The 22,500-nt window shown below is 46.7% G+C and overlaps 1 protein-coding gene across 3 annotated transcripts in view; it reads left to right on the plus strand.

Moving 5' to 3' along the window:
* The window catches only part of LOC143296883 (multiple C2 and transmembrane domain-containing protein 1-like), a 143,127-nt gene that overhangs the window by 59,714 nt on the left and 60,913 nt on the right, over positions 1-22,500 (plus strand). For all 3 annotated transcript variants that reach the window (XM_076608866.1, XM_076608864.1, XM_076608865.1), the window contains 2 exons: positions 14,307-14,412; positions 19,672-19,894. In XM_076608866.1, coding sequence (XP_076464981.1) covers positions 14,340-14,412; positions 19,672-19,894 — 296 coding nt within the window. In that variant the 5' untranslated portion in view covers positions 14,307-14,339. The remainder of the gene's footprint in view (positions 1-14,306; positions 14,413-19,671; positions 19,895-22,500) is intronic.

The raw sequence follows: 22,500 nt of genomic DNA on the forward strand, positions 1-22,500 counted from the left end.
TCTCTCTCTCTCTCTCTCTCTCTCTCTCTCTCTCTCTCACTCCCTCCCTCTCTCCCTCCCTCCATCTCTCTCTCTCCATTTCCACCCCTCCTGTCACTCTCTCTCCCTCTACCCCCTCTCTCTCCCTCCCCCTCTCTCTCCCTTCCCCTCCCTCCCTTTCCTCCCCCTTTCTCTCTTTCTCTTTCTTTCTCTCTCTCCCTCTATCCCCCCTCCTCTCCTTCCCCCCTCTCTCTCTAACCCTCCCTCCATTTCTCCCCCTTTCTCTCTTTTCTTTCTCTCTCTCTCTCCCTTTATCCCCCCCCCCCCCTCTCTCTCTCCGCTTCTCTCTGCCTCCCCCACCTCCTCTCTCTCTCCCATTTTCTACCTTTCCCACTCCCACACAGACGGGTTTCCAAACAACCAAATGGACAGACACATATCATTGAGTAAACGAATCACCGAATGAATACACACACACCACCCACCACACTCTCTCTCACTCCCATACTTCTCAGCACACACCCCCACCCACCCACCCACATGACCCCCCTCAACCTGCCCCCATCCCATGCACCCTTGTACAGACAGGGACAAACACACACACACACACACACACACAATCTTGAATAAACGAACACAGGGATTGTTTCCCTTCGCTTGTGCGTTGTACTGTTTCTATTGGTCCGTCGGCTGGAACGAAGGGAGGCAATGCACAGTCAGCCATTGCCACTTCTCTCCCCCTTCCTCTATTGAACGTTCTCTGCCCGCCTCACTCCTCGGCCATATCTGCCAAGCCGAGGGAGGCGACGAGGCCAGACGAGACGAGATTCGGTGATAATGAAGTCAGCGGGAGAGGCCTACATGGAGCCATTTGCATTGCTCGGACGGAAGAGCCTAGTATGGTCGTAACCCGCTGCTAACTGTGTGTAGCGTGGAACTGACCAATGGCGTAGTTCGGTCAACGTAGACATTTTGTCACGTGTAGCTGTCAAAAAGTTAGAACCCAAGCAATGCAGCTGGCACCTGGCCAGGAGAGGCCTGGAGGCTGGGTAACGGCCAGACGGTTTGTGGTTTGATGGGGATGATGGGGGAGGTGGGGAGGGGGGAGGCTAGGGTTGACGTGGTGATAATGGGGATGATGTAATTGATGCCGTGTGTTTATGTATTTGCGCCTCTCTCTCTGTCTCTGTCTCTCTGTGTGTGTCTCTCTGTTTCTGTCGGTCTGTCTGTCACTCTGTGTGTGTGTGTGTGTGTGTGTGTGTGTGTGTGTTTCTATACATTAATTTTCTCTCTCTCTCTCTCTCTCTCTCTCTCTCTCTCTCTCTCTCTCCCTCCCTCTCTGCCTCTCTCTTCATTGCTAACTCTATCTCTCCTTCCCTTCCTCTGTCTTGTCTTTCTCTCTCCCCTTCTCCTGCTCTCTCTCTCCCTCCTTCCACCCTCCCCTGTCTTTTTTTCGCTCCATTTCCTCTCTTTCCCTCTCTTTCTCCCCCACTCTCTCTTTCTCTTTGTCTCTTATTTCTCTCTGTCTCTCACTCCATCTCTCTCTTCCTCTTTTCTCCTCTCTCTCTTTCTCTCCGTCCATCCTTCTCTCCTTCTCTTTCACTCTCTCTCTCTTCCCCCCCCTCTCTCTTCCATCTCTCTCTTCCATCCATCCCTCTCTCTCTTCCCTCCCTCCCTCTCTCTCTCTCTTCCCTCCCTCTTCCCTTCCTGTCTCTCTCCCCCTCTCTCTCTCCCCCTCTCTCTCTCCCTCCCCCTGTCTCTGTCACTGTTTCTTTTTCTTCTCTTCCATGATTTAATTTAGATTTCACTCTGACGTTTCCGGACCCGCAGTTCATTGGTTGAATCGTGGTTAGCGAAGATGGCCGGCCGGCTGGCTTCAACCCGGGAGTCGGATGTCAAGGCTGGAAGCCGTGTGAGAGAACAGTTCAGTTCAGTTCAGTTACTCAAGGAGGCGTCACTGCGTTCGGGCAAGTCCACATACGCTACACCACATCTGCTGAGCAGAATCCTGATCAACAGCGTAACCCAACGCGCTTTGGCATTGAGAAGGGGAAAAAAACAAAGAGGGACTTGGAGGGGGGCGGGGGGGGGAGATGCAGACAGACAGACAGAGTTAGAGAGTCAAAGAGGGAAGGCGGGGGAGAGAAGGACTCACAGAGAGAGAAGAAAAAGAGGGAGAGAGGGGGGAGGGAGAGGGGGAAATGGTGCTGGAGGGGGGGGGAGAGAAAGAAGAAAGAGCAGAGAGACAGAGACAGACAGACAGAGAATTATTAGGTTCCTGAGACGCGAACGATTCCTTTTCCTCCTTCCCATAGAGGCTGTCCGGTGGACTGGACAGATTTCATTAGTCCGGTTGTTAGCTTCACGTATCGGACAAGCTGCCATTGTGGCAGTTCCCTCATGCACACACACCCTCCTCCTCCCACCGTCACCCACCTCCCCCTTACCCCTCCACTGCTGGGAATAACTGGGTGTCTGTGTCAGTCGAGCCTCCAAGGGTTCCCCCCAGCACACCATCCCTCCCTTCATTGTCCTTTTTTCTCTACCTCTGTTGATGGTGGGTTTTTTATGTTGATCACAACGCTTTGAGTTCCGGTATAAAGGTGTGTGTGTGTGTGTTCAGTTTCTTTTATCGTCTATCCACATTAAGTGATATTAGAATGTGTGTGTTTGTGTGTGCGTGCGCGCGCGCGCGTGTGTGTGTGTGTGTGTGTGTGTGTGTGTGTGTGTGAAAGAGACAGTTTTGAGTCTTGACGTATGTATTGATTAGGTTTGAGAGAGAGAGAGAGAGAGAGAGAGAGAGAGAGAGAGAGAGAGAGAGATTATTTCGCTTCATAAGTAACAGCTGCAGTTACAGGCAACAGGTTGACCATTACTGTAGAAGAAAAATAACCATTGCGGTCAGTCACAAGACAACGCTCCGAACAAAGTGACATTCAAGGCTAAAGCTAATATGTCATTAACGCTACCAGAAACAGCAGCAAAAGTAACACAACAACAGAAGCAGCTGCAGGAACTGATATTCGTGTTATTCCCGCTTTAAACCTGGTCCAACAAAAACACAAACGATAGACTCGTACCTGTCAGTCTCAGGTGACTGTAGAGTTGTGCTCCGGGTGGTGATTTATACAGCGTGGGGTGCGGCTGGACAGGACAATTCAGGAGTGACAGTCCCTCCTCCCTACACTGCGCACAGGTGAAGTCTGACGCTGGTCTTTCTGTCTGGCTGTGGGTCTTTCTTCTGTCTCTTTGCCTCGGAGAGCTGGGCAAGCGTCTCTTTGAACCTGAGTCATTTCCGCACCGTCTGCCTCAAGACAGGAATAAAGAAAGCACTGACGTCCAGCCTGTTTCAGGAATGGACACCTTGAACCGATTATTAGTGAAGAAAGAAAACTTCGTACGTATTAATTTTACATTACGAATATTTGAAACTTTCCCAACATTTGTTTGTTTGTGTGAATTTCAACCCCCTCGCCAACTTTTGTTTGCTTGTGAAAGTGTTTGAATCCTTCCCAACCTCCCGTTTGTATAAGGTATATGAACTTTTCCAAACCTTTGTTTTTTGGTGAAAGTATATGAACCATTCTAAAAGTTTGTTTATTTGGGGAGATATTTGATTAATCCCTACGCTCATTTATTTCAACAGGTGTTATATTTTTACCCTGCTACTTTTTATCTCACCTAGCAAAGATCCCGTTGAACAATGACCTCATCAAAGAAGGAATTCTTTCCCAGGCGATCCCTGAAGTTTTGCCCAGTGACTGAATGGATCCAATCCCTGGAGATTGATAATCACGTCGTTGCCAAATCAATAAATCCCTGAATGCTTACACCGGGGTTTCAGTGTTTTTTTGTTTCCTCCCTTGTTCCTGGGAGCCCTCACTTCCCGGTTTAGGTTGCGTCCCTTGCTCGTTTGCTTCCCTTGGCGCTCATTTCCTGTGGCCTCATTTGCATACACAGGCCCCGGATGGAAGTGCATCTTTTTTCAGTGAGCGATTCGGAGTTACACACTGGTTAGCTTTAAGTTTACAGTGATTTGTATCTGAACTGTGACATTAACAAGACTTTAGTTATTCGCAGAATGACTTGACAAGAATTTGCTTATTCGAAGAGTAAGAAAATTTGTTTGCATCTTGTTTCGCCAATGTGTCTGGCGTGTTTCCCAGTTCTGTCAGCCGAATAATTCTTTGATGAAGGATGTGGTGGTTGTGTGGTTAGAACCTCAGATGCTCTTCCTGTTAGTCATGGAAATCCTACAGACCGGAGGATCTAACCCAGCTTGTGATCAGTGAGTTAAGGGAGGATTGGCTTTTCGTCTTCCTGGCCTGTTAGTGCCTAAACCGTTTTGTGTGGACAAGTATCACTGGCAGAAGATAGACGAATCATGTTAAAGGTCCTCGTAATTCACGTCGTCGTTCGGTGAGTTATGGAATCACAAACATTCCCAACATGCACATGCCTCTGAAAATCGATAATGGTTGCCTAAACAGTGAACGTGCGGAGAGTGGGGGGTGCACGTTAAACTCCACTTATCCATCAGAGTGAACGTAGAAGTTGAAGCCTACGAACACAAACTGGTAAAGAAAAGAAACTGTCAGATAATTCGTTGCTGTCACTCGAGAAATTCGCTGTAGGAGAGTTTGAGGAAACAATGAGGGAGTTTGTAGCTGTAAGAAACGGGTAATTAATAAAAATGAAGGTTCTGATGCTGAATAGGGGTGGCCGTGTTGCTGATGACGCCAACCGAAGAATTCTCCACATCGGGGAATGACGTCATGCACAGAGGAGGTAGTAATTATCCACTTCGCACTTTGAACAAAGTTGTATCTGACCTGTGGCACTGACCATAATTTAGTCAATTGAAGCGAAAGGTCCTCATTGAAAGTCTCCGTGCATGGTCCCCAATTTTGTCTGATTACTGGTCCAAAGTTATTTCCGGGTACTGTGTAAACATTTTCCTCTCACGTCCCCTTTCTTCCGCAGACAAGGGGAGAGAAGTGTGCACATGGTGTAAATATGAAGATGCTGATTGGTGAATCTCCCGGGTCCTGTTGGCAGTGGGCGTGTCAGTGTTCATCAGTGCTTCAGTGGTAGTTATTTTTCCCTGGGGGAACAAAATCAGTGGGGTTGTCTGCCTCGTGACTTTTCCCTGTGGCGTCCATTGCCCGTCTCGTTGACATGCACTGCACAGATCTGAAAGGAAGCGTGTCTTCTTCCCTCCCCCACAGCCCCCACCTTACCTCTTTCCCCCTATACCCCTACCCTACCCCCTTCCCCTTCATCCCCCATCCCCCACCTCACTTCCTGTCCTACCCCCTTCCTCCACACACCCCATCCTAACCCCTTTCACCCCACACACCCCATAATACCCTCTTACCCCACACACTCCATCCTAACCCCTTTCACCCCACACACCCCATAATACCCCCTTACCCCCACACACTCCATTTTAACCCCTTTCACCCCATAATACCCCCTTACCCCCACACACTCCATCCTAACCTCTTTCACCCCACACACCCCATGATACCCCCTTACCCCACACACCCCATCCTAACCCCTTTCACCCCACACACCCCCATAATACCCCTTACCCACCACCCACCCCATCCTAACCCCTTTCACCCTATAATACCCCCTTACCCCACACACCCCACAATACCCCCTTACCCCCACCCCATCCTAACCCCTTTCACCCCACATACCCCCTTACCCCACACACTCCATCATAACCCCTTCCACCCCACATACCCCATCATACCCTCTCCCCTACACCCTACCTCCTTCCTCCCAGCTCCTTCTCTCGTGATGGCAGTCATTTTAGTCCCCCACCTCCAATACCTCTCCTCAATGCACCCCACCCCCTTCTCCATGCACAAAGTGGCCCAAGTGTTTTCGGGTCTCTCCGCCTTCTGTGCCTGTAAATGGTTGTTGAATAATGCCCGGCGTGGGCACAGTACAGACTGGGTTTACCGTCGCTGGTAACTGGAGTTGACTTTCAGCACGCAGCTCAGTCTGTCGTTGGTGAGGGTGAGAAAGTGATGAGGGAGAGGGGGAGGGGGGGTCTTCTCTTGTGGTGGGTGTGGTGGGGGTGATGGTGGTGGCAGCACCCTCTGAGTAATGGTCTTGATAGAGGGGTGGGGGACGGGGGTGGGGTTGATGCTGACCGTCGTTATGTTACAGCAGTCTGTGATATTTTAGTCACGTGAATTTTTCTGTTTGAGATAATGAAATATTCTGTTGTCAGTGTCCTGTATTCTGTATTGCCACCCACCCACCATCACACCCCCGCACATTGTGTCCCACGTGTTCCGGATCTTCCCGTCTTCCGTCCATGCAAATTGTTGAATTATGCATGATATGGTGTTGGCAGAATACAGGATACAGGCGTGGGAATACATTGGAATACATGATGCTTTATCGTCTCCAATAAGAGGAGTTGACGTGGTGGTTGGTGAGGGGGGGAGGGCGGAGATGGATGAGGGTGATGTCGGTGGTGGCAGTGGTTGTGGAGATGCAGTTGATGTTGTTATTCTGCAGTCGGTGGTGGCAGTGGATATCGTGGCTCTGCACACGGTGGCAACAGTCACTGCGTAGCTTGATCGGCTGGGGAAGAGTGGGTGGAGGGGGAGGGGCAGGGGGGTGTTGACAAGACAAGACAGAACAAGACAAGACAAGACAAGACGTGTTTATTTCAGGAAACCCCGTGCGGGCACATGAAAATGTTACATATTTCATTTAACTCATACAAATATTAAGGTATTTTAAGAAAATAAACCACCAACTGTCTGGTCAAGACATGCATTTTTGAGGAAGAAAAGAGAAGGAAAAAAAGTAACATACAAGAGATACAGCATTATACTACTACTTCTTCTTCTTCCGCGTTCCCTGGCCGCGCTAGATTTTCAGTCCGGTCAGGACAGTGAAGTCCTCGGTCCGTCGCAGGGACCCCACCAGTCCCCTCGGTTTCTCTTGGAGCTCCACCAGGCTGGCCCATGTTGGCGTCTCAGAGCGTCGAAGGTGGGGCAGGACTGCAGGATATGGGAGGGGGTCTGTGGGCCTGTGCCACAAAGGCACTATACAGCATTATACAATGTATACGTGCGAGAAATGAGTGGGCTTTTATCCCAAACACAAAACTGCCTTTACGTTACCGCCAACATGTTCCTGACCTTCCGCCTTCTGTCCCTCTACACAGTGACTCGGTATCTCCAGTGAGAGGAGTTGAGTTGGTGGTTGGTGAGGGTGGGAAAGGGGTGGAAGATAATATCCGTTAGCTGGCAGTGGTGGTCGTGGTTGTGAAGGTGGTGACAGCAGTAACGGAGGTGTTGTTTGTCCAGGAGTGCATTACGCTGCCACCATTTTTTGTTATTCAGTTGTGAGTAATTAGGAGAAGAAATCAGAATCAGTCCATTGAACTGATTTATCGGAAATGCTTCCACTTTATGCATGGATATTATGCCGTTAACTGATAATAAAATTTCTTCCCGTGTATCGTTTAATGTCGCTCTTCGTGAAACGACATGAATGCTTCCATTTTATACATTAACAGAATGCCTTTTACTGATGATAAACTGTCTTCTCGTGTATCGTTTAATGTCACTCTTAGCGAACAAACGTAAACCCGACCAACAAGTCCGGCATTTGGACGGCTCATGATGCATTTGTTGATGCCATCAACACGGAGAATCAACCGTCTCTGTTGACTTCTACGTCATATTTGAGCCAGTAATTGCCAGTCCAGGATACAGGGGTTTACCTTATCGATCATACAAGTCTGATTGCCTCGGGGAATTTCAGAATGTGTGCAAACTTTATCTCTCTCACTCACCCCCTCTCTCGCTCCCCGTCTCTCTCTCCCTCATCTCCTCTCTCCCTGTCTCTCTCTCCTACCCCCTCTCCCTGTCTCTCTCGTTCGCCCGCTCTCTGTCGCTCCTTCTCTCCCGTCTCTCTCTCCTTCTGTCTCTCCTCCTTATCTCTCTAGCACACACACACACACACACACACACACACACACACACACACACACACACACACAGAGACACGCACGCACACACACACACACACACACACGCACACACACAAAAAACAAATCAACAACACATGCACACAATGTACGAGCACCAGGGAGAGACAGGGAGTGAACTGGACGAAGTCAGAGAGTATAACAGATTAAGGGGGAGGGGTCCTAATTCCACTCTCAAGTTCTTTCATCCACCGGATGTATTTTGATTCGTTCAGTTCTTTCGTCACTTCTTGGCAGCAGATCAGATCGGTGGTCCTGTCGGTCGATAGCTCCCCATTGAAAACTGCCCCAGTTTTTGTTGTTGTTTTTTTCCCCAGCAGCCAATATCTGCGATACCTTAACAAATTTTTCATCTTACGAGCTGTGGGAATTTCAAGTATAGAATGGTGTCCTTGCGTGCGTGCATATCAAAGGTCACTGGTTACGTATATCGAGGTGTCAAAACTGAAAGCTTTGGAGCAAAATAATTTCTGCACAAAAGCGCAGCAAGGTATAGCGAAGAAACGTAAGGGTATAATTTTCTTTCTACATGCAGTATAACCAAGGAACAATATAGCGATGGCGAATTAAATACAATGAAGTTGACCGGTAGTAACATGGCTTTACGATACTGTATCAAGCAAAACAGACTGGAAATTCCAAAATTCATTGCCACCGGAAAGCTGCTCTTTGTTTATCATAGGTGCGTGCCGAATCTTGAAACCAAAACCAAAATAGAATTCACAGAAGAAGAAGAATCAAAAGTCTGAATTTTGTGACTGACTAAGGAACTGGACATCACAATCACAATGCCTTCTTTGGATTTCCACAGAAAGCTGTCTTCCTGAATTACCACAGAAACACTCATCGTGTCCGAATGAACTAACATGCGTTATAGCAAGATGTCTCAATAAAAATTAAAAAATTAAAAAATTGATTCCTCAGTATCTGAGTTAACGATTTCCACCAGTCCCAGACAAACGTGAAGTGTATGATAAATAAATCCCTGACCCCTGGCGGATTTGATTGTGTTTTGTTTCGATCAGTGCCTCTGGGGGAGTGGTGGTGGTGGGGGAGGTAAAGGAGGGGTGAGTCCTCTCTTTGACACGATCAGTGCTGATGCCAGCTCGTTGACTGTCCCACGTGGCACTTCTGTTTCTCGTTCATTTGCATATGGCGCACAGGCCCCGGATGAAAGTGGGTTATTGTTTCCTGCGTTGCTGATTCTCCATCCACCTCATCATCAACGGTGCCGATTGTTGGTCTGGTCCTTCAGGGGGCAGGCCTGTGTCTGTTCTAGGGACCTGCCTGTTCTCTGTCTCTCTTTTTCTGTCTCTCTCTGTGTCATTGTCTGTCTGTCTGTCTGTCTGTCTGTCTCTCTCTCTCTCTCTCAGATGCTGTGATAAGACTCGTTGTTATATATACTGGAATGCACAATGAAGATATGGTTACCACTACTTCGTCCCTATCCCCACGAAACCCAAATGCAATTGTAATGCCTGTGGCCTATATACAATCAAAAACTTCGCATTCTCTCTCCCCCCCCCCCCCTCTCTCTCTCTCTTGTTTGTCTCATCTCTCTTTCTCTCCCTCTTTATCTTTCCCCCTCTCTTTGTCTCTCTTTGTTTTTCTCTCTGTCTGTCTTTCTCTTGTCTGTCTGTCTCTTTCTCTCTCTCTCTTTCATTCAATTCTGTATTATAATGTTCGTCATGCGAAAAGATTGTGTTGACACATTCACCCAAGTCAAAAAGGGCCTCATGGCAAATGACATTAAAGTGTCAAAAATCTTTCTCGATCTGTCTGTCTGTCTGTTTGTCTGTCTGTCTGTCTGTCTCTCTCTTTCTCTCCCTCTGTCCCCTCCACTCTCCACTCTCTCTCTCTCTCTGTCCCCTCCACTCTCTCTCTCTATGTGTCCGCTCCACTCTCTCTCTCTCTGCATATAATTGATGGCTGGATGGCGGTTAGGAGGTCTGGGGGGTTTGAGGGGTTGATTTGGAAATCTGGAATGTTCCGTGGCCGTTAGCAGAGACGTTTACTGAAGCGGTGGCGTGACTGTCCGCCTGTGAGAAAGGAAGAAAAAGTGCTGGTTTCCTTGGTGGTGGTGGAGGTGGTAGTTGTGGTGGGGGGAGGGTAGTTGTGGCAGTCAAGTGATGAATCGTCTGCAGAGTAGAGCGATCTCAGGCAGTCGTTTTGGTGGATGGGTGGGTAGGTTGGTGAGTGTGTGTGTGTGGGGGGGGGGGGGGGGGATGGTTGGTTTGGGTGTGAGAGGGTGGTAGTGGTGGTGGTGGTGGTGTGTGTGTGTGTTTGTGTTGCCAGTCTCTCACGCATCGTGTTTCATTGGGACAAACTGGATCTGAACTGTAAGGGCAGATAAGATCTCTTTACTGAAGGAAAATAAGTCAAATAAAGATAGAACACATATTCACAAAGAAAACAAATACGCATGTTTTGGTGGATGAAAGAGAGAGAGAGAGAGAGAGAGAGAGAGAGAGAGACAGTGTGTGTGTGTGTGTGTGTTGTGTAGAAATCTATGGAAACTTTTCTTCAGTGTTTTCCCCTCTTTTGTTTTTTGTATTTTTGTGATTTTCTCAAGCGCGGATTCCTCTTTCTCAGTCCATGCGACCTTTCATAATTTTACATGTCTTGACCTGGATGTCGTGAACAATGTAGAGAATTTTCACTTTCTGTACCTATGATTGGTGACAGTTGTAAATCAAGAATCAACTGAGTTTGGGTCATTTCGATGACTATGTGTTTTACCTACCTGACCACAGGTTAAATAGCCACCAAAAAATATACAAATCCCAGGTGTTTTAAAAAGATTTAAGAAATCGTCAAATCCCTGGTGTTTTACAAAGAATTAGAATATCAAGAAATACTCTTTTATCATTTTACAATCAGTTGTCTGTATCTGTATGCGGTCATGAACCCCGGAGACCTTGAGTTAGATTCTTGCATTCGGTCTTTTTGCTTTCTCATAACTGCTGTGAACGAGCTTGTCTCTGGAGTGACGTTATCAGCATCAGTGGGGATTAAGACAATACCTCTTCTTTCTGAATGCTTCTTGGTGATACGGGAAGGAGACAGACAGACAGATAAACGGAAAGAGAGAGAGAGATAGGGAGGGGGGGTGGGGGGGGGGGAGGATGTGTGGATAGAAAGTAGAAAATAATGAGAAGAGTAAGAGATAGTAGGGAGATAGTGCACACGCTTTCGTCGGGAACCTTTCGTCGCTATCAGAGCGACAATAAAGGTCATATGATGTCATGGAGAGCCCACCACCGAAACTGGCTTTTCTCTGGACAACTTTTCGGCAGGTTTTTGTGTGTGTGTGTGTGTGTGTGTGTGTGTTTGTGTGTGTTTTCTTTTTTAAATAAAGATTCCTGTGATCGAGATCTGTCGTAAACAAATGACAGAAGGCAGATCACGTAATCGGCTTGGAACCTTTGCCTTGAAACGGAATTTAATTATTATAATAGATCTTGTCGACAATTGTCCAAATCAACAATATCCCCTACCCTCAATTTCACAAAGGCATGAAAAAGTATGCGTGCTGTGGATAAAATGATGCTTCAAACTGACATTTGGTGTGTCAAGTCTCTCCGAAGTCGAAGCCAGATGAGGCTGTGTTGAACAGATCAATGCGACTGAATACTTGAATAGCAGAGATTTGACAAGAATAACGCTCAAAGTAACGCAAAAAACTGGTGTAATTATGAAACGAAAAATAACTTGTAAACTTGCAAAAATACTTACCGAAATAGTTCAGAAACCTTTTGTCGGAACAGGCGATTTCCACTATGAAATTTAAGCATTTCGGTGAACAAGAAAAACCGGTATTGGAGACGCGCATGCGCACACGATTCTCGCTAAAAATAACCGGGAAGTCCCGACAAAAATCCGATGAAATTGGGCCAGCACAGCCTCCCTAATGTGAAAACTTCGGATTGGAAAGAGAACGAAAAAAGAATTCGAGAGACGGAGAGAAATCGGAGAATTAAAGAGGGAAAAACAGATAGATAGGCTAGATGGGCAGGCAGATATCTTGAAACAAACATCATACGATAAGTCGATCAGTGTAAACTACAAACAACACAGAACATGCATTGTTTCTGATTTTATCGTTTGTGGTTGCTGTGGCGACCAGAACAAATACGCAAACGTGGCGACTTGAAAAAGAAAATCTGACGTAGTGTCCAAATTACGTCATAATTCTTATGACACCTCTCTCTAGAGAGAAGGCGGAGGAGTTGGAATGTGCAATCACCGGTAACAGTGTGATTGCTCTGTGTTCAGAGAAGTAGACTCAGTCTGTTTTCACTTCTCAATTTACACATGTTTGATTCTGTAAACCCTTGAATGAAAATTGTTGGGGGAAGAGAGAGAGAGAGAGAGAGAGAGAGAGAGAGAGAATATTTGGCAGGGTATTGACATTATCACAACCACAACCACGACTGCCCAGAATGTTATCGCTGTGATTCCAATCATGATGAATTCGTCAGAACCAGAGAAGAAAAAAAAAAAGAAAAAAAAAGGAGGAAGGAAAGAGAGAACGGTAAAAAATCTCGGAGCTAAGAGGGAGAGAGAGAAGGGGGTGATAGAGGTGGTGGGGTGATAAAGAACGAAGGGGGGCTCGTTGGGGGTCGGGGGTGGGGGGTGATGGGCGTATAATGAGAAACCAGAAAAGAAACCAGGGGCGAGTTGCACGAGCGAACTAAGCAGCACTAAGTTTGCTTAGAGTTAAGAATGTTCCCAACTCCACGGTCAACTCCATGACTGGGTAGTACGATGCGATCTTTGCAGCGTTAAATTTGTTTAGAGTTAAGACTGTTCCTAAGTATATGGAATTCACCGTGCAGTTTGGAACATTCTTGACGATAAACATTCGGATGAGACGATAAACCGAGGTCCCGTGTGCAGCCTGTACTTAGCGCACGTAAAAGAACCCACGGCAACAAAAGGGTTGCTCCTGGCAAAATTCTGTAGAAAAATCCACTTCGATAGGAAAAACAATTTTTTTTTTTAAACTGCACGCGGGAAAAAATACAAAAAAATGTGTGGCGCTGTAGTGTAGCGACGCGCTCTCACTGGGGAGAGCTGCCCGAATTTCACACAGAGAAATCTGTTGTGATAAAAAGAAATACAAATACAAACTTAGCAGTGCTAAGTTCGCTAATGCAACCGAACCCAGATACTTAGGAACAGTCTTAACTGTAAGCAAACTTGTCGCTGCAAAAGATCGCCACGTGCAACCCTGCCCTGGAGAAGAGATGGGGGAAAAACACGACAGTATGGGACAGACAGATTGAGAGAGAAAAACAGAAACAAAGAAACAAAGATGATGATGATACTGATGATGATGGTGGTGGTGGTTTAAAGCCCAGTGGTGACGACGGAAGACACACAAGACGAACAGGAGACACAGGAGAAGGAAGAGGAGCGGTTGTGAGAGAGAATGACAACGATAGAATAAAGAATGACAGAACGAAGAAAACGAAATGAGTATGCGGAGAAAAAAAAGAGTTCGAGTGAAGGATCTTTGCTGACTTGCCGGAAGTCTGGTTTCCTGGAATAGCATGTCCGGCTTGTTGACGGTGTGTGATTGTGTGAGCGCGACTCCGTCTGTCTGTCTGTCTCTGTCTCTGTCTGTCTGTCTGTCTGTCTGTCTGTCTCTCTCTCTCTCTCTCTCTCTCTCTCTCTCTGTCTATCTCTCGCTTTTCTCCCAAGTCTAAAAATGTCGACATTGCAACACAGACCACCAGAGCTCAGAATATGATGTTAGACATTAAGTTGTTTGTTTTTTTCATGTTGTTGCTTTCTTGATGTTTCTTTTTGTGTCTTGTATCCTCCGGGGAACAACAATGGCTTCTGGTACGATGTTGAGCTGTTTTGTTGTTGTTGTTGTTGTTTGTTGTTTGTTTCGTGTTGTTGTTGTTTGTTTGTTTATTTCAGTCTTATTAATGGATTTTATGTCCCTGCTGTTGTTTTTCGGGAGGAGGGGAAAATGTCTATTAGTTCCCCGTGGAATGTTTCACGTGCTTGGTTTTGTTAGTGCTGAAGAATAATTGAAACATTTTTTCTCATATATTTTCGTCTGTGTGTTCGTGCGTGCGTACGTGCGCGCGCGCGAGCGTGTGTGTGTGTGTGTGTGTGTGTGTGTGTGTGTGCTTGATTTTGTGTTCGTTACAATGGTTGAAACAACTTTTCTCAAGTGTGTGTGTGTGTGTGTGTGTGTGTGTGTGCGTGCGTGCGTGCGTGCGTCTGTGTATGTGTGCGCACGTGTGTGTATGTGTGTGTGTGTTGTATTGTGTTGCACGTGCAGGAGACAGTGCTACGCCAGCGGCAGACAGCCCTGATGGAACACCCGTTCTTCCTGCTGGACGTCTGGCTGCAGGAGGGGGTGGACCTGGTCATCAGGGACAGCTGTGGTCAGTGTGTCCTCCCTCCCCTCCCTCTCTCCTTTCCTTTTGTTTGGGGGGTGGGGGTGCGGGGGGGCAAGGTGGCGTAATGGTTCAGATGCTTGTCTCCCAGCTGCAGTTTCTCAAGGCGTCACTGCGTTCGGACAGATTCATATGCACATCTGCTAGGCAGATCCTGTACGTTCAGATCCTCTTGTTTTCTACGCCGACGTGTAACCACTTGGCCACCTGTCCACTTCTTGACAGGTGAGCTCGTCAGTGAAGGGCTGTCACCCGGTCCGAAACATTACTGGTCAGTGTCTCAGTCACTGTTCTTTCTTTAGACACATTCCTCTACAGATAGCCTTGCCTGCCTCTGTTCAGCAGCATTGACATGCACGGAGAGGTGTGGAAACTTGTGCAGTTCAGTCTAATGCACTGGAAAACATAAAATTGCAGGCAGAAAAATACGAAAAAAAAAGGTGGCGCTCTCAGTGTAGCGACGCGCTGTCCGTGGGGAGAGCAGCCCGAATTTCACACAGAGAAATCTGTTGTGACAAAAAGAGCAATACAATACAATACAATACAATACAATACGACGCTGGTCTTATTTCACATGGTTTAGCAGTCAAGGGCTTGTTGTTGTTTGTTGGGGTTTTTTTATGTGTTTTTGTGTGTGTGTGTGTGGTTTTCCCCCCACACATTTAGTGTATTAATAACGTGGGTCCATGCAATGGCCTTGGATTCGGAGTATGTCTTGTTTTTGTTTGTATTATGGGTTGTTGTTTTTTTTATCTTTTAGTGAACTGGAAGGGACCTCGCGCCGCACGTGCTCTAGTCTATTCATGTGTTCGTGTGTGCGTGGAAAGAGAGAGAGAGAGGGGGGGGGGCGGGGGCGGGGGGGGGGGGGATAAATCAAAATCATGTTGCTTATACTTCACCTGACCACCACACACACACACACACACACACACACACACACACAGCGAGAGAGAGGTGGAGAGCACAGAGAAAGTGAGAAAGGAGGTGGGAATATATACTCTTTTTTTTCAGTGAAAGGGTAGGTTTTTGTTTGAAGAGTAGTCTTTTTTTCAGTAAAGAATAGAATCTTTCTGTTTCTTTGTTGACGAGTGGACACTAGTGTCTCTCCCCCACCCTCCCCCTAAACAAGCAAACGTATTGAAAAAAGCACTGCGGATATATTCCATCACAAACAAAAGGGTCTCGCATTTAAAAAAAAAAATAAATAAATAAAAAAAGCACACCCCTCTCCTGGAGTGATTATTTATTCATTATTTACGTTTGCAGAATGTCTTTCGTTTCGGGTTTGTTTTTGTTTTTTTTGTTTTTTTATTTTTTATTTTTTTATATAGAATGTCTTATGTTACGTGTTTTATGGTATGTCTGATGTTACTTGTTACCAATTTTTCTACCCGGATAATCGATCTGTTTGTGGCCTGGTCGATTTGTTGGCATCCGGGTTTTTTGTATGATCCGTGTTTTTTTTGTTTTGTTTTGTTTTTTATTTTGTTTTGGTTATTTTACGTCGCTTCAGGAAATGTGTGTAAATTATCTCCCTTGGACAGCACTTAAAACTGTCGTTGGGGAAATTGTGGCCTGCCAGTACACTGGTTCTGGTTGTTGTTTTGCAGACGTGTCCTTTTCCTTTCTTCCTTTTTTTTCTTCTCTTTTTTCTTTTTTTCTTTTATTCTCTTTTTGGCAAGTTGTCTTTATTCCTTCCTCTGCGCTGACGTCATGTTGGTTTTTTTTGGGGGGGGTTGTTTTATTGTTGACTTTTTTCTTTTAGTTGTCGTTTGAATTTTTGTTCATCTTCTTTTATTTTCTTAAACGTCCATTCCGTTCATTATCTCTCTCTGTCTCTGTCTGTCTGTCTGTCTGTCTCTTTTTCCCTCTCAATCTCTCTCTGTCTGTCTGTCTGTGTCTGTCTTTCTGTCACTCTCTCTCTCTCTCTCTCTCTCTCTCTCTCTCTCTCTCTCTCTCTCTCTCTCTCTGTGTTCTTCTTTTCTTTAACGTCCATTCCTTTCACTATCTCTTTCTGTCTCTGTCTCTGTCTGTCTTTCTGTCTGTCTGTCTGTCTCTCTCTCTCTGTCTGTCTGTCTTGCAGCCTGCCTGCTTGCTTGTCTGTCTTGGTCAAGTCAAGAAAGGAGACAAGATTTGATCCAGACGATAGCAGGGTCGAGAGCATGTGCGTGTGTGCGCACGTGCATTGTTATGAATATGCATGAATATGATTGTCAGTCGTGTTCGACTATGATCATCAAAACAGCAAAGAAGGAAACTGCAGTCCCAGCTGTCTGGGCTGGAATTTGTTTATAGTGGAGAGTGTCTTGCCCAAGTTACATCCCCACTCTCTTGGCCAAGAGGGTTTTGGGGGGACAGTCAGCGTTTGGATGATTCCCAAAGGCCAACTATAATAGTGATAGCAATCATGATGACTGACGATAATGTATTTTTGTATTTGTATTTGTATTTCTTTTTATCACAACAGATTTCTCTTTGTGAAATTCGTCTGCTCTCCCCAGGGAGAGCGCGTCGCTACACTACAGCGCCACCCATTCTTTTGTATTTTTTCCTGCGTGCAGTTTTATTTGTTTTTTCCTATCGAAGTGGATTTTTCTACAGAATTTTGCCAGGAGCAACCCTTTTGTTGCCGTGGGTTCTTTTACGTGCGCTAAGTGCATGCTGCACACGGGACTTCGGTTTATCGTCTCATCCGAATGACTAGCGTCCAGACCATCACTCAAGGTCCAGTGGAGGGGGAGAAAATATCGGCGGCTGAGCCGTGATTGGAACCAGCGCGCTCAGATTCTCTCGCTTCCTAGGTGGACGCGTTACCTCTAGGCCATCACTCCACTTGTGGATAATGACGCGGATACACACTGTGTAGCTTGAACCAAATGTGAAGTGCTGTGTACTACATTGTAGTGCATTGCATTGTGTGTATTTTATTGTAATACATTAAGTCACAACAGACTTCTCTGTGAAATTCGGGCTGCTCTCCCCGTCGTGGAAAACGCGTCGCCACAGTACAGCTCCACCTGAATGATTTGTTTTAGTATCTCATAGTGAAATTTCTTACACACGTTTTCCAGGGATAACCTTTTTTGTTGACAAGGGCTCTTTTACATGCGCTAAGTGCATGTTGCACACAGGACCTCGTATAAGGGAGAATCTACAAAAATTTGCCATGGACAACCTTTTTTGTTGCCATGGGTTCTTTCACATGCGCTAAATGCATGTTGCACACAGGACCTCGTATAAGGGAGAATGTACTCAAATTTGCCAGGGACAACATTTTTTTTTATTGCAATGGGTTTGTTTGGTTTTTTTGCGTGCGCTAGGTGCATGTTGCACACTGGACCTCATATAAGGAGGAGAGAGGGAGGGGAGAGAGAGAGAGAGGGGGGGGGGGGGTTCTTTCAGTTTAAGAGGGCAGCAATGAACGAGGTCAGAAGTGGATTGAATCTTGCCGACCCAGACGGACGCGTCGGGCCATGCGCCAAGAGGATTGTCCCGATGCTGACTGACACTGGACGAGACAGACAAAGCTGTGACACTACCGCTTTACTGATCAATACCTACACACAGTACGAGATAGGGAGAGAGGCGGAGGAGGGGGAGGAGGAAGTATAGTGATGGGGGAGGGGCGGGGGGAGACAGGGGGAGCGGGTGGGAGGGGTGTTGAAGATAGGAAGACTGAGGAGGAGGGAGGGGGTGTGACGAAGAGGGTGAAGGTTGGTGAAGGGAAAATACAGTGGGTGGGAGTAAGGGGGCGTGAGAGGGGGTGTAGGGAAGTTCTAGTGAGTAGAGGAGAGATGATGAGGGGGTGGCGGCGGGAGGGAGGAAGGAGAGCAGGGCAAATACTGAGATAGGGGAGGTGGGTATTTATCGGGATGGCGGCATGAAAAATGCAGTAAATGGCGTATGTTTATGAGGGTAGTGGTAGTATATCTACAGTGAGCAGGAGAGGAAGAGGGACTGGTCACAGTGGCTTTGGGGGAGAGAGAAAGGGGAGAGGGGTGGTAAGCAATGACATAAAAATGGATGAATAGGAACGAGAAGAGAATGGTGGCAGAGGTCAGTTCCAACTACCAGGGATGCCGCTGGCTTTGGTTTAGGTCCTTCTGCCCTTCTTGCACCCCCTAACACCCCCCACCGCACACACTTCCCACCTCTCTCCGCCCAAAGAGGGCGAGTGGAGTGTTATTTGATCAGTTATCACTTTCTGTGGCTGACCTGTGGCGCGCAGTCAGCTGCCCAGGCAGCTCAGCTGGAGTTCCTGTCTCTTGCAACACGCAACGTGCCCAGCACGCGCAAATGTAATCACTTTTATCAACTGTCGTGCGCACGAGCGGGCACAGAAGTGGTCTGGAGAGTGGATGAATGTGAGTGTTCGGGCGTTGACAGTGTGTGTGTGTGAGAGGGGGGTGGGACAACACACCACAACCACCACCACCTAGTACACTCAATAACGACAACAAGAACAACAACATCGCTCCCACCACCAGCACACAACCACCAAAAAACAACACCACAAACAACATCACCCTCACCACCAACACCAGCACCACCAAACACCACCACCACCAACACCACAAAACACCACCATCAACAACACCACAAACAACATCACCCCCTCCCCACCACCACCACCACCGCCACATACAACGACAACACGAACATCATCAAACACCACCACCACCACCATCACTACCACCACCACCAAGAACATCAAGAAGAAGAACATTACCTCCACCACCAACTCTAACACCACCAACAATAATACAAACATCACCCCCATGACCAACACCAACTCTCCACCACCAAAAACAACAACACGAACAACATCACCCTCTACCACCACCACCACTGCCACTACTACCACCACCACGACCAACAACAACAACACGAACACCATCACTATCACCACCAACAACAAGACCACGAACAACAACATCCCCACCCCCATCACCACCACCAACACACCACTGCCAATAGCAATAACAACATCACCTGCACCTCCAGCACCACCACCAACCACCACCAAAAACACAAACTATACCACCTCCACCACCACCACCACCACCACCCAAGCCCCAACCCTGACCTTCACCCCCTCACCCATCACCACCACCACTACCAGCAACAACAACGACAACACACCAAACAGCACCACCACCACTCACCCCCAACCCTCGCCCCCTCACCACCTCACCACGTCCCCACCCTCACCCCCTCACCCCCTTGCTGTGTGTGTGCACACTGCAGGCACGAGCGACCCGTACGTGAAGTTCAAGGTGGGCGGCAAGCAGGTGTATCGGAGCAAGACCATCTTCAAGAACCTCAACCCCCGCTGGGAGGAGTCCTTCACCATCCCCATCGAGGACGTCACCAAGCCCCTCTACCTCAAGGTCTACGACTACGACCGCGGTTTCCATGACGACCCCATGGGCAACGCCCTCATTGACCTCTCGGTGCTGGAGCTGGGCAAGTGAGTGAGTGTGTGTGATGGGGTGGATGTGGGTGTGGAGGGGTGGGGTGGTGGGATGTGGTGTGTGTGTGTGTGTGTGTGTGTGTGTGTGTGTATGTGTGTGTTGTTTGTTTGTGTGTGTGTGTGTGTGTGTGTGTGTGTGTGTGTGTGTGTGTTGTGTGTGTGTGTGTGTGTGTGTGTGTGTTGTTTGTGTGTGTGTGTATTGTGGTTGGGTCATGTCATGTTGCTGTCAAGTTGCACTGTGGCGTTGTTGTGTTGCGTTGTGTTGCGTGACGTTTTATTGTGTTGTACAATACTTTGCTGTTCAGTACGCAGTGTGTGATAGTTTGCTGTGTTGCATGTACTATAATATACTGTATCATCTTTTGCTGAGCTTTATTGTGCACTGCTGTACTGCACGTGCTGTACTGTGCTGTGTTGTGTTCGCTGCACAGCACTGTACGTGGTGTACTATGCTGTGATGTATGCTGTATTTAAATAGTTCTGTGCTGGATTGTCTTGTGCGTCCGTTTGTGCACCCTCTCTCTCTCTCTCTCTCTCTCTCTCTCTCTCTGTCTCTGTCTCTGTCTCTCTCTCTCTCTCTCTCTCTCTCTGTATCTCTCTCGGTCTGTATCTCTACTGTGTCTCTCTGCCTCTGTCTTTCTGTATCTCTCTTTCTCTATCTCTCTCCCCCTGTCCCTCCCTTTCTTAGCTGACGTCGCGAAATGTGTATGGGTTTGTCCGCTTGTACAGGCGTTCACCGAAGAAAATCTGTGTGTGGGGGTGCGTATGTGGGATGGGGATGTGGGTCTGGATGTATGTACGCTTACGTGTGTATAATTCTCCTATCAGATATCTAGACGACACTCCGTTGATATGTTGTTGTTTTTGTGGGGTTTTTTTCGAACTCTGACACTTGCGAGAAATCGGCAATGTGTTGCTCAATATCTTCATGTCAAGCACAAAAGCCAGAGAAACACTTGTTGATTTCCAGGCAAATAAAAAACAAAGACCGTATCTTGTCCCAGTTCTAGTTTTTTTCCCCCGGTGAAGATAGGGCGCATGAACGAATATAAATACCTTAGCATTTATTACGGCTAAGTTAATGTAATAGCTGATTTATTTTTGTTGTTATTCATGGCCGATACCGAATCAGCACACAGGAAATGTCAACCACGATCATGCATACTGCTGTCAGTGCGAATCTGTTCAAGATGGGATTTTTTTTTCTCTTTTTAGCTGCTGTATTGACTGTGCTGTTTATTTCTTGTTTATTTATTTTCGGCAGGTGTTGAAGTTAAATGCCAAGAACCAGTGAATGTGACGCAGAAATGTGGATGTGCGAGTGAGAGAGAGAGAGAAAGGAGAGAACATTGAACACTGAACACATTAATGTCAATAGCTTTACAGCCCTAATAACATAAGGGTGCATACTACAAATTAGAACACGTAACAATAGTAATAATACTGATTAAAACGAAATCCAGAACTAATTAACATCAACGAGAGAGAGAGAGAATACTGAACACTTTATTGTCAATAGCTTTACAGCCCTATGGACATGGGGGTGCATACTACAAATTACGTAACAATAGTAATAATACTGATGAAAACAAAATCCACAACTAATTAATATCAACGAGAGAGAGAGAGAGAGAGAGAGAGAGAGAGAGAGAGAGAGAGAGAGAACATGGAACACTTCAATGTCAATAGCGTTACAGCCCTAATGACATAGGGGTACATACTACGAATAAGAACACGTAACAGTTGTAATAATACTGAATAGAACAAAATCCAGAACTAATAACATCAACGAGAGAGAGAGAGAGAGAGAGAGAGAGAGAGAGAACACCGAATTCTTTAATGTCAATAGCTTTACAGCCTCATTGACAGGGGGGTACGTACTACGAATAACAACACGTAGCAATTGTAATAATACTGATGAAAACAAAATCCAGAACTAATTAATATCAACGAGAGAGAGAGAGAGAGAGAGAGAGAGAGAGAGAGAGAACGTGGAACACTTTAATGTCAGTAGCTTTACAGCCCTAATGACATAGGGGTACATACCACGAATAAGAACACGTAACAGTTGTTATAATACTGATTAAAACGAAATCCAGAACTAACATCAACGATATATATATATATATATATATAGAGAGAGAGAGAGAGAGAGAGAGAGAACACTGCACACTTTATTGTCAATAGCTTTACAGCCTCAATGACAGGGGGGTACGTACTACGAATAACAACACGTAACAATTGTATTAATACTGATGAAAACGGAATCAAAAACTAATTGATATTAACGGGAGAGAGAGAGGGGGGGTGGGGGGATGGGGGGGCGGGGAAGGGGGGGGGGGAGTCTTGCTGCATTTCCCCCAAATGTCATGTCACATGGAAGGCCAGGGCAGACAACCAGGCGTTGCGGTTTAAAGGTTATCGCCCGTGACACAGCACCACGTCAATGGTGTATCGATTCCTTCCCTTGGGGTTTATTGTGTTGCCTGCTTTGCATGGCTGACTTTACAGCTGTCAGAATCAGGAAATTGCTTTATGTCAGAGTGGATTTATATCAGAATAGCTATATGTCAGAACAGCTTTATGTCAGAATAGCTTTATGT

This window comes from Babylonia areolata, chromosome 22 (genome assembly GCF_041734735.1).
Source record: "Babylonia areolata isolate BAREFJ2019XMU chromosome 22, ASM4173473v1, whole genome shotgun sequence".
NCBI lineage: Eukaryota > Metazoa > Mollusca > Gastropoda > Neogastropoda > Buccinidae > Babylonia > Babylonia areolata.